General features: G+C 41.0%; 1 protein-coding gene across 1 annotated transcript in view; it reads right to left on the bottom strand.

Annotated features, from left to right (window-relative positions):
• The window catches only part of LOC120564181 (cyclic nucleotide-gated cation channel beta-1-like), a 36,909-nt gene extending 24,263 nt beyond the window's left edge, over window positions 1-12,646 (bottom strand). The window contains exons 1-11 of the mRNA XM_039808965.1: window positions 12,529-12,646; window positions 9,810-9,938; window positions 9,537-9,642; window positions 6,530-6,549; window positions 6,351-6,447; window positions 4,235-4,259; window positions 4,007-4,094; window positions 3,586-3,695; window positions 2,793-2,856; window positions 1,941-2,016; window positions 1,413-1,437 (exon numbers count right to left, since the gene is read on the bottom strand). Coding sequence (XP_039664899.1) covers window positions 1,413-1,437; window positions 1,941-2,016; window positions 2,793-2,856; window positions 3,586-3,695; window positions 4,007-4,094; window positions 4,235-4,259; window positions 6,351-6,447; window positions 6,530-6,549; window positions 9,537-9,642; window positions 9,810-9,937 — 739 coding nt within the window. The 5' untranslated portion in view covers window position 9,938; window positions 12,529-12,646. The remainder of the gene's footprint in view (window positions 1-1,412; window positions 1,438-1,940; window positions 2,017-2,792; window positions 2,857-3,585; window positions 3,696-4,006; window positions 4,095-4,234; window positions 4,260-6,350; window positions 6,448-6,529; window positions 6,550-9,536; window positions 9,643-9,809; window positions 9,939-12,528) is intronic.
• Between the last annotated feature and the right edge of the window lie 181 nt (window positions 12,647-12,827).

Here is a 12,827-nt window from a genome sequence, read left to right as displayed (position 1 = left end):
CTCTTTTAAAATAATGACCTGTACATCATCTTTGTTTTTTATCTCCTATTGCTCTTTTTTCCGGATATGAAAATGGCAACATGAATATAAAGTGTACATTGCCATATTAAAGCACAATAAAGGAACGTAAAAATGTTCTGTCTGCATTTTTTTTTGTGAATGAAACCTACAGTTGTTTCGAATAATTACTCAGTGTTTCTGTGTTGGACTGTGAAAGAATAAAAGCACAAAGACTGAAGACAAAAACCCATCTAATTAGCTATAGAATATACAATACACGTTTTAGTTATATATCAGTGCACACATTTGAAGTTGTAATACATTCATATGAAACTGTATTGAGTACAGTAAGGTGAGTTGAATATATCTCTATATTCTTGTAGTGTTTTACAGCTGCCTAGTTTCTGTACTGAGCTGCACAGCACCTGTAGCTCCCCTAACAGTACAATATGTCTCTCTGTCTGTCACTCTGTCTGTCTGTCTGTCTGTCTGTATGTGGGAATCAGAGCATCCCCTAGTCGCCTCCTCCTGCTGTTTAAGGGGCTCGCAGCGCCTTCCCCCCTGAAACAGAAGGAGAAGAGGGACTGAGTTAGGCTCCGACCGTCCGACCAAAACACCTCTTCAAAAACTATGGGCGGAAAAAACAAGAGGGTGTTTCAACAGGAAACACGTGTACTTTGCAAATATTACAAAGATCCACGGGAGTTACTCAAGGTATTTTTCACCAATAAAATAATGACTTGAATAAAACGCACACTGTGTAATTTTTGAGTTGATTCTTAGCAAAAAAACCTTTGTTCTTTCACAAATATGTACTCATTCATGTGTAATTACTTCCACCAACTAATCAAAGTATTCTCGTAAGCGTAGAATCTGACATTCAGAATCATTCAGAATACATACGAGCGACTCGCTCGATTGACGGCCGCCATGTAGCGCCTCCATCTTTAAAATCCATTAGCCAAAGAGGGACATACCTCCGCATTTCACCCTCTTACACCTATTGGGAGATTACTCGCCAGGGACGCGAAAAAGAGAATTAAAATGACAACACGACACGCAAAGCAATGAGACCAAAGTTAATATTGGAGTGGCTAGAACAGCTGCATGTAAATGATGGAAAGAGCTAATCTAAGGTTCGGCCACCGTAGGAGGAAGGGCTAGAAAGTAATATTCAGTTGGTTGTCATATACAATTTTGGGAGAAATTCTTACACAATGTAGCTTTAAAGAGATGTTTTGTAGGTTGTAGGCATTACTCTCCAGTGACTTAACACATTGTCTGGAAAACATTATGTGATGTAGACCCACTTGGCTTGAACTGTGAATTGTGGCATTTGGGAACAATGACAAGCAGAGGGTCTTCTATGATTACAGGAAAGTATAATTAAGTGAAAAAAAACTTTAACTCACCTTTCTGTAGAACTTCAGGTGCACCCTGGGGAGAAAAAAAGATTTAAAAAAGAAAGTGAGTTGATTTGTACGGAAAAGTATTAGGGTGAGGAGGAACATTTTTTTCAAGAATTTCTGACTTTATTCTCGACATCTTGACTTTATTCTTGAAATAGTATTTCAACTTTATTTTCAACATTTTGACTTTGTTTTCAACATTCCGACTTTATTCTCGCAATGCAAATAAAAAACCTTCCTTTGATTTATTTTTTCTCTTATGCCTGGCACTAATACTGAAAGATCGACTTATTCTCGAGATTTTTACTATATCCTCGAAATGCATTATTTTTTTAAATCTTCCTCCTCTCATTTTTTTAACCTTATACCTGGCACTAATACTCTTCCGTAGAATGGCTGTCAATATAGCTCGATAAAGAAATTGAGTAACAACACATCCCAGAAAGTTGGGTGGTAAGAAAAGGCTGACAAGGCTGAAAGACAAGAAGAGGAGACGGAAGAAAGAAACATTGATTTGTTGCTAAAAGTTACCTCAGCATCATCTTTGGCTTGAATGGCGGGCTGAGGCAGCTTCAGGCCCAGTCCTGACACAAACCAGCCAACCACACTGTCAAGAGACAAACTGATTAACTGTATGCACTTAACACAAGTTATACATTTTACTGTTCTGCAACATCATAACCCTAACATGTCAAGGAAAACATCTGTAAAGTATGTCGTCGTTAAAGGTGCAGTAGGTAAGACTTATAAAACTAACTTTCTGTCATATTTGCTGAAACTGACCCTATGTTCCAGTAGAACTAGTTTATCTGTGTTTTTTTGCCCCCAACAGTGCCTTCCAGGCAGTGCTGCCTGGAAGGAGCAGTTGGGGGCAAAAAACACCATTGAGCGTAGAACTACAGCCTGTAGTGCGATTTGCAAAAATCCACAGCTCCCTGTTCAGATGCACCAATCATGGCCAGGGGGGATGTCTAACTGCGTGTCAATCACTGCTCATGCACACGCATTCTTTCTCCCTTGTGGGGGGAGGGGCTTAGGAGAACGTTTTGGGCTTTAGCGGAAAGGGGGGAGGGACTGAGAAGTTGTCGATATTCAAATTTTTTGGCTAAGTCCTGGATCTTCCTAATCCTACCTACAGCACCTTTAACATCTCAGTACTGTTGTAAGATGGATAGATGGATAACATATTAAGCCAATTAAGACCCTCACATCTGAAGCTTCATATGCTCCAGCTGGCCAAGCTTTGTTTACATTTTTCTGACATTACTGGACCGAATCCACCTCTGCCCTAATATATAGAAATCATTAAAGTGTCATTTTATCTTTTATGTTGTCTTGTGGAAAAAGAATGATTAATAAGGACAGAGAGGGATCAAAACGTACGCCGAGGCCTTGCCGTCAGTATCCAGTGAGATTCCACTGAGAGATTCAGGTGGTGGAGAAATAACTAGAAAAGGGAGAGAAAGACGTGAAGTTCAGTGTACAAAAAAAAGTATTCATCCAATAAAGTCAGAATATGTCCTGAGTTCAATGAATATTTTAAAAGGATAGCTCGGATTTTTGAAGTGTACACTATATTTAGAATATTTTCACCCCTAAACTTGAACTGAACTGAAGCCATATAAAGCCAACGGACTCTTTTGACAAAAACAGTAATTTTACCTTCCCCTGTGTTTTGTGAGGTATAAGATTACTGTTTTTGTCAAAGGGAGCAGAGGTGGCTTTGAAGAGAACAAAGAGACCGGCTTCAGTTCCTCGTCAGAAAGGACTGTCTGATGGCAAGGTAAAGGGGTGAAAAAATACTTAATATAGCGTACACTTAAAATGATATTGATTTTTGTTAAGTGGGCCTTTATTTAGGTGTCTAAAATACATTTAGCTGCTGCTCCTGTCCACAGCAGTACTTTGCTTAGCTCCCTTGCCGGTACTACTGCTTTTCCAAGCTGGGGGCGTGTTGACCGCCATCTACCATCTAGTGTAGACTGACTATATAAGTACTAAGTACCTCATACAACCCCACTTCAAAACATCTGAACTATCCATTTAAGGCTTGAAGGTTTCAAGGAGGTAAGTGATGTGTTGTGACTGTGTATGTTTGTGCAGTGGGTAAACACAAGCCAGCTGGTGTGCATTGGGACAAATGTACTTTCATGTTTGTGTATGTGAGTGTACGTACGTTTGTCCAGAGACGAGCGGGAGGACTTGCTTGATGGTTCTATGGGTACGGCACCAGGGGGCAGCGGCATAACTGGCTGAGGGACCATATGCTTTATCCAGTTCACCACACTGCAGAAAAAAAGGAGAAAAGTTAGTCCCTTACATGTTTATAGTTCATTTAACCACCTGTACTGATACTGATGTGTGTGTGTGTGTGTGTGTGTGTGTGTGTGTGTGTGTGTGTGTGTGTGTGTGTTTGTGTGAGAGTGTGTGTGTGTGTGTTTGATTCAGAATATCCAGTAAAGTCCAGCTGTACTTTTGGACTATTTAGACAAAGGAATCCATCAAATGCCAAGTGCTGTCAGTGTTCGGTATGCTTGGTGGGTCAAGGTTCAGCTTCAGTCACTGTGAATGTGTAGTAAAAGGTGGTGTAAACTCACTTGGAAGAGAATGCAGGAGGCTCTTCTTCCTCCACTTCATCATCTGACACCATCTCCACCACTGGGATGTGTGGAAGGGGATCAAAATCTGGACAGACAGACAGACAGACAGACAGACAGATAGCATAGATTAGTTCAGCAGTCTAGATGGAAAATGCCTGATATTTAATCATCATTCCAAACATCACTTCTGTGCAAAAAGGCAAAACATGTAGAAAAGAATCATACCTGGCATTTTTTCCACATCAAAGATCTAGGACAAAAGATATCAAATGTTAAGTCGAGCCAAAAGAGCATTAGGGAATTATTATAATATTTTTAATGAAAAAAATAATTAAGATACATTATCTCTTCCACTTTATATCCATTATGTCAATGTGACGTGAGCCCCACAGATGTTAATGAAAGTCTGTTTGTCCACACAGTGTGTCCACACACAGAATAGGCCACATGTGCAGAATAGGCCACATGTGCATCTCCCCATGCACATCTGTGATCAGGGTCTGCTACGAATGATGCTCATTGGAGCAACAAACCTCACATCCCCACATGGTCCCCTTTTATGCCAATACCCACAGTACAGCATGTGGACTCAAATTTGGGCTAAGGAGGACTACAAGTGGGGCCCTTATCTTGAATATAAATATTTCAATACATAACATTTGGCAACGTGACATGAATTGACTGGATAATGTCTTTGCCTGCAGAAATATCCCAGAATCTTGTAAGCATTTTGTCTAGAGTGGTTTAAATGCAGTGAAGTTAATGGAGGGGTTTAAGCTGGCTAAACGCACTGCAGATTCCTTTATAAACTTAATCCTTACACACGATTAGTCTCATAAGCCTGTGGTTGGACAGCATTATCTTGCTTGAGTCAAGTGTCACACAGTTCAAAAACAAAGATTTCCTTGCTGTCGCTTGGCTGAATTACTTGACCTAATAACTAATAATGGAGTATTGGTTTCTGGAGGGAAAAGTACTGTGCTAAACTATTGGACTACCTATAGTTTATTACCTCAGCCAAAAAAAGGTTCGGTTTGTCTGTTTGTTGGTTAGATTACCTGTTTGTTTGTCATCAGGATTACGGAAAAACTACTGGCCCGATTTCAATGAAACTTGTCGTAAGGGTGTAGCACGTGCCATAGAAGAACCCATTTCATTTTGGAGTGGATCCGAATCACGGGGTAGATAGACATATTTCATGGCTCACCTAATCTTTTTCCTTGCCTCTTCTTTGTAACGGAAATAGTGCAAACAGCTGACATTGTGTTGTTTAAACACTCTGAGCAATAAAACACATCTTCTTTGTAGCGTCCATGTTGTTTCAACATTACGACTTAAAGCTCAAGCACATACTTAAGGCGGAAGAATGACTTCACAACTCAGGAAATGGAACCATCCAAGGAGCATGTGAATGCACTGTTGGCCTTGGCGGAAGTCGGGCGCTCTGTGAGTGCCATTCTAGTCATAGGCCTTTCAGACCAAACGTGATTTGCGCTGCGCTTGCCGCTTGGTTCGGTGCACATCTAAAGCTTGCTGCGCCTAAAGTTTAACCCAGTTGAACTTTGAGCACAGCAGAAGTGCGAGCTTGCCGGCGTCGTGGTGAGGCGCTAGCCATTGGAAACGATGGGTTTCAGATGGGCAGCGGTTCTATTGCCACATTCGGTCTAAAAGGCCCTTTAGAGAAAATCTGGCCTGAAGGCATAAGCAAACTGTTTAGGGCCTTGAGGCTACCGCAGGGCCCCAAAAGTGCACATCTCTCACTTAACAATATGTATTCAGCCAAGCCAAAGTACAAATAGTATTTTATATTTGGAAATGTATAAAAGGAAATCTGGGGGATCCAGTTTGGATGGGTCTGATGCAGCTGATGAAATTAATAACAGAATTATCTATAATTTACAGGTGCTTAAGTTTGTCAGTAGATGCTGGATCATTAACCCCTACAAGCACAGAGTTTGCACAATGTTATTAGTTATTTGTAATACATGTATGTTCTTCACCATATGGTGGCCTTGTACATCATATCTTTTTGGTTGTGTCATAACCTTTCTACATTCAGACATCTTACACATGAAGACAGGTGAAATTCAGCCCTTTCCAATGAGAATTTAACGCTAAATATGTCAATATGGTTAAAAAAAATAATATATACAATGCACAATTTGGTTCAGTGCCATGGGAAGTGGCAACACATTACCACCACCCTCGGGGCCCTCCCAAAGGTCTAGGCCAGGCCCTGAGTTAGAGTTGTTGTTCCTCAAGGTTTGGAGGTCTGATGTACAGTAGTTAAGATGTTTTGGTGTTGTAAAGTTCACTAAATAATGAAGTCCTTGTGTCTCACCTCAGTTACTTCATCAACGTAAACCTCTTTGTACTTCTCCTCAGGCTGAGGCAACACCTTGGTCAGACCCTGAGCGACCCAGCCTATCACTCCAGACCTGGGAGAAAACATGGAATTGAATTTACCTTTGGAGGATGTATTTAGCATTAAATATGCCCTTCTATTTAATCACACTGTACCTTTCTCCATCCTCTCCTGACTGGTGGAAGGCAAAGAAAGAAATAGAGAATGAGAAAAATGTAGAGGCCAGAGAAAGTCTACTGCAAATCTCCCTTCCTCCTATTTAGTCTTTGTACCCATTATCCACATTTATAGTAGCACACGTATGCTTTTAAATTATATCAATACATAACATAGACACAAAATAGACAAATTAAATATACTGTGCGGTACTCTGTGAAAACTTGTACTCTGTGAAAACTTGTCAACGTGTAGTCTGAGTACTCCATACCATAGTTTTGTCAAAAGGTGAACACATTCACTCTGATGTAGTTGCTATTTAGGAAGGACATGACTGGCTAGTCATGGCAGGCTAAAAGCCAAATATTCAGCACTATCAGTCTGATCCCAAACTAGCATACATAGATTTACACTGACTGGCCAATTTATTAGGTACACTTGAACAATGTAATGCAATTCAATACAACAGCTCTGTCAAAAACTCTTAACTCTACAAAGTTCACAATGTTTGGGTTTTAGATGAAATTGTCAGAAATGTGTAAATAGGCCTCCTCCCTATTTACATCAATGAGGGGAATATTAGTAACACTCAGAGGTTAAATTGGGCCGGAGCGCCCCGGAGCGCAGCTCCGCCTCCTCAGGTCCACTATACACCCTGCCGGAGCTCAGCTCCGTCTCCTTCAGCATCAAACATTTTGCCGGGGCTTCAGCCCCAAATGTATTTTGAAGTGTTGACTGACAAATATGAAACTGGACGTCGCTTTGTGCCCAATCTCGCTGTAAAAAGCTGGGCAGCTTCAGGTTTATGGATGCGCTCTGCTGGCGACATGCTGCGGCAAATGTGTCGCGTTTGTGCTCAGTGCATTTCTGCTATAAGTTTCGGGTTTCCACCTCCGATGTAGAGCGCGTACGCGCCACTTCCTTAAACGTCTCAAACGGCGCTCTAGATGTCAGACGGTCTGAGATCTACCGTATCAGCAGACCAATCACGTAATGCGCAGCAGACTACGGTGCAGGTACATTATTTTCTGAAATATAGTGACTTTATTCTTGTAGGCTAATAGCCTATTATAACTTTATTTTTCACAAAATATCACGACTCCTCCAAATCTCAGAGAGCACAGGTGGGATGAGTTATATTTTGAATGTGCACAAGTCAACTCAAGTTTTGGACATGAGCAGAAATCAGGTTCAAACATCTGAAATATTACAGTCCAGGGATTTATTAAATGAATAATGTATCACTGAGGTGAAAAATTGTCATATGCACATTTACAGAGGTTACTTCCCTAACAAAAGATGCAAAAGAGGGAAGAATAAATTAGGCCTAAGCTACATGTGTGCTGACTCAGATATAATTAGAAAAGAAAAGGAGAATAAATAGATGAATGCAATACAGAATGCCTGACAGCCTTACTGCAATATTTTCCATTATGTTTTTATTTTTGGATTGTAATGTTTCCCTTTACATAAAGATATTTCAGGCATATTTATTCAGAAAAAGGTAGAAGTAGATGCATACAAATTCACTAAAATGCAGGAAATATAGTGTTTAATGCTAAAGAATTCGGGGGAGGACCCCCAGACCCCCACATCATAAGTCAGCACACAAATCTGGAAGCAAAACCTTGGCCTTTGGTGTTGGCGGCCAGTTATGATTAGACCAAATGTTGGTGCCATCTAACAAACTGGAAGCTAAAATGAACATACACTGGCTATTAACAAGCTGGGCAAGCCAATCACTGTTAAAAAGGCTATAATAGTGGTTTCTGATTCTCTTAAATCAACATAATTTTCTTGTTTAAAAAGATGTTTACATATTTGCCAACCAATATTTTCAAACATGTTCAATTTCATACATTTTCCAAGGGTGAAATCCGTTGCCTGCCTGTTAACATTAGCCTATAAAAGGTAAGAAATAATAATAAAGTAAGTGAATTGTAAAGTATTTCTCTTTGTTTGAACTAATCAACCCTACCTTACACATTAATACTGGAAAAAGAGCCCCTTTGGTGAAAAAACACATTAAGTCATTTTACGGCGCGATTTTGAATGACGACCATTCCCCGTAAATAAGGGCTCCCCCTCCCTACAAAAGCCAATTTAACCACTGGTAACACTTATGAATATAATGTAGTCCAGTACAACACCATCACCAACTATGACCTCAATGATAAAAAACATATTTTTTAATTAACACCTCTGTTACATTTAACATCAAACCATTAACATTAAATGTATCTTAGACCTTATAGCAGAGCAGCTATATTAGATTGCTTTAGATTGTTCGAGGTGTGCCTAATAAATTGGCCGGTCATTGTATTTCTCATAGTAGAAGTAGAAGACCTGACAGTGGTGGAAGTATTCAGATCCTTTAAAGGTACTAATACCACACTGTAAATAATACTCACAATAATACTAAAAGTCCTGCATTGGAAATGTTATTTAAGTAAAATATATATATATTCAAATGTGTTTATTAGGATGTACCCCTTGAGGGGGTCCCAATAGGGGGTTCCCAAAGCATGTAACTATCATTAGGAAAATTTACTTAAAGTTTTAAAAGTACTCAATGCAGGAAAATCTTTTACGAAACTAAAAACGATCAAAACAGTTACAACTGTCAATCAACTCATCAAGTGTCTAATCAGCTCATCATTTCCGCTGGACTTATAGGCCTATATGTTGTTGGGTAGGTTCATTTATAATAAAACATCATATTTTATAAACTACATGTGTTTTGTGTGCAAAAATTTTAATCTGTAAAGTAACTAGTAACTGAAGCTGTCAGATTAATGTAGCGTAGTAAAAAAAGCACAATATTTCCCTCCGAATGTAGCGGAGTAGAAGTAGAAAGTGGCATGAAAAGAAAAGACTCAAGTACAAGTACCTCAAATTTGTACTTAAGTACAGTACTTGAGTAAATGTACTTAGTTACATCCCACCGCTGGCGCCTGACGTCCACCTGAGTAGGCCACATGTCCAGTGAAAAATCTAAACACTCACCCTGGTTTCAGAGTTGGCCCTGCTGGGTTGAGGGGAGCCAGACGGTTGAGGCAGGGCGCTGACGAACCCATTAGACAGCCAGCCTAACACTCCAGCCTGGCCCTGGCTGTAGAGGAGGTGAAGAAAGATGGTAAGATGTCAATATGTTTACACACACACACACACACACACACACACACACACACACACACACACACACACACACACACACACACACACACACACACACACACACACACACACACACACACACAGAGAGAGAGAGAGATTTACCTGTCCTCTGAATTCTCTGTGTTATTCTGTGGAGCACTCTTCCCAGAGGCAGCAGGGGTCTTAGCATCGCCATTTGTCCCGGGAGCTTCAGGGTATTGGGGGACCACTTTCACCACCCAGTTAAACATCCTGTTGAACACACACACAGACACACACACACACAGACACAAACACACACACACACACACACACACACACACACACACACACACACACACACACACACACACACACACACACACACACACACACACACACACACATAATCAGCCTCTCAAAAGCCCTTCATCAAACATTGTTGATAATGGTGATGGTTATAATGATAATTCCTAATAACTCTTTACTAATGTCTTCATTAAAGCAGCCACTTCATGTGTCAAACAGAGAGCCTTAACTGGAGCTAATGAGGTCTGATGAAGGACATTCACCTGCTTCGTCTTTTATCTCAGGCAACATTTTTCTCTCTCTCTCTCTCTCTCTCTCTCTCTCTCTTGACTATTTTTATTTTTCATATAAATCATAAAACTGTCACAGACAGACACATTTACAGACTTGGACAATGGTATGTGGTGTCTGAAATATGATATAGAAAATCCTTGAATGAACATTAGTCAGGGAAAGTTGGCATCTTATATAACTGAATAAATTAGTTTGCAATGTGCAACGTAGACTTGCCTTTTCAATCTGCAAATGAACTCAGAGGAGAGATAGAAATCAGGATCTGAGTTAAAAGGCAAAGGAGACTAAAAGGCACAAGGGCAGAGGGTAACTCAAGCAGTAGTGTACCATAAGCAGCTTTACCAACAGCCAACACAGGTGACAGAGGGTTAAATCAGTTCAAACAGGTAGAAATCAGTCACGCATGTACAGGAAGAGGACATTTTAACTGCAGCACACTCAAGATTCAAGTTAGAGATTTACAGAGCCAGCAGGAGTGCAACTTGTCTGACTTAATCTCAAATGTGCGTATTATCCGCTTTGACAGTTTATCAACCTTGAGATAATCCACTTCTGCAAGACGTCCTGCTGCTGACTGACCACAGCAGACAGATCGAGGGCAACCAGGACGGCCGTCGATAAAACGTTTCACACAGCATCCCCATCTACTTCCCAGGGACAACAAGTAAGGTCTACGTAATCGATCAACTGTATGTCCTGAGCCAAGAGGGCGTTTATTTTATCATTGATGCAAACAAAAAGCGGCCAGGTAGGCCTAAATAATTAACTTCCCCGTAATCCATGCTTCTGTCCATTTACACACCCTATTCCAATGATTTCTCTCCAATAATCCACCCCTTTATTCTTGGATCAAAACTAGATTTTGACATGTCTGTTGGAGCTCAATGTGCACTCTGGACACAGTGTAGCTCCAGCATGGAAGGAAAAAAGTGATGGCCTGGAAGCAATATTACGAATCCCACTATGGCCACGCCAAGACCCGCCCTTCAATAGCATTTATTGGCCAGGCATCCATGCTTACGCAAGGTAGCGTAACCCCATTTGTACAGGTCCTATCCCCTGACCAATCGGCTATCCTAACCTTAAATGTGCAGTAGGTAAGACTTATAAAAATAACTTTCTGTCATATTTGCTGAAACTGACCCTATGTTCCAGTAGAACTAAATGAAGTAGATGATTTAAAAAAAAAATCCGGCTCCTCTGGCAACACCTACAGCCTGTAGTGCGATTTACAAAAATCCACGCTCCCTGTTCAGATGCACCAATCAGGGTCGGGGGGGTGTCTAACTGAGTGTCAATCACTGCTCATGCACACACATTCATTCTCCCTTGTGGGGGGATGGGCTTAGGAGACCGTTTTGGGCTTTAGCAGAAAGGGGGGAGAGACTGAGAAGTTGTCGATCTTAAATTTTTTGGGCTAAATCCTCTGTCTTCGCAATCCTACCTACAGCACCTTTAACCACTCGAGGTCAAATGCCTAACCCCAACCAATGGAGCTGCTTCGTAGGGCGGGTCTTGGCGTAGCCATAGTGGGATTCGGAATTTTCGCAGCCTGGAAGATGTTTCACATCTCTTAGAGTTATCCCACTCTTTAGCTTTGGGCTTGGTTATCTATGAGGAATGTGTTGACAGAAAATCCACATTCAAAGCTTCGTCACCAAAGCTGTTGTTGTGATCCCAGTGTGTGATTCCTGACACACTGTCCCAATCAGCGGAGATCAGCAGGGCCTCTTCCCTGGCCTAATCTCATATTCATTGCATTGGATTAAATAGTGCAGCTCTGTCCCCCCAACTAATCTACAGCCTTCCTCGCTGCTTAAAGCCGGGATCAACTCCTGACATTCGGCCTCATCACACTGGATCCTTGTCAAACATCAAAAAAACATTAATCAGAAGAAGACACCCCAAGGAAACATATTAATAACTCGTCTGCTGATTGTGTTTGTGATTTAGAACGAATGTATGCATTTTAACCCTCTCTGTCCGCAAATAAGACCTGGCAGTACTGAGTAGACTTTGACAAAAGCAAATTGGAAGCTATAAGGAAACATGTAATCACATCATCATCAACATACGTATATACTCATATAAACACTTCTGCAGCAACTTCAACCACTGTCACTTTACTAAGACATGGATCATCACAGCATGCACCTCAAATCAGCATTCAGGTATTCCATTTTACTATCAAAGTAATCTATATATTTATTGTATGTACTGTATTTCCCTACCTCTGTACAGAATAACCAGTTTTCCTTACCTGCGTGTCTACAGGTGGTTCTGCATGCTGGTGGCGTAGATCCAGAGTGCGGCACAGCCAGCACAGGTCTGCTGGGATTTCCACCATGGCTGCCTGGGGCTAACGGGATTACCCAGCACCACCTGAAGGTCAAGGTACAATTCTGGACTGTGAAGCTATCGCAGATTAACAGCAGAGAAACATATCATCAGGACACCATCCCTGTAACCTACTGTATAAACGGGTATCACTCCCTCACCAAGGAAGACAGCAACAAACAGTGACTCAAATAACCACTGACTCCAGGGATGTATGCACCT

Source organism: Perca fluviatilis, chromosome 8 (genome assembly GCF_010015445.1).
Source record: "Perca fluviatilis chromosome 8, GENO_Pfluv_1.0, whole genome shotgun sequence".
NCBI classification, from domain to species: Eukaryota; Metazoa; Chordata; class Actinopteri; order Perciformes; family Percidae; genus Perca; species Perca fluviatilis.
The sequence above is the reverse complement of the archived record's forward strand: the minus strand, read 5'-3'. Positions and strand labels throughout refer to the sequence as shown.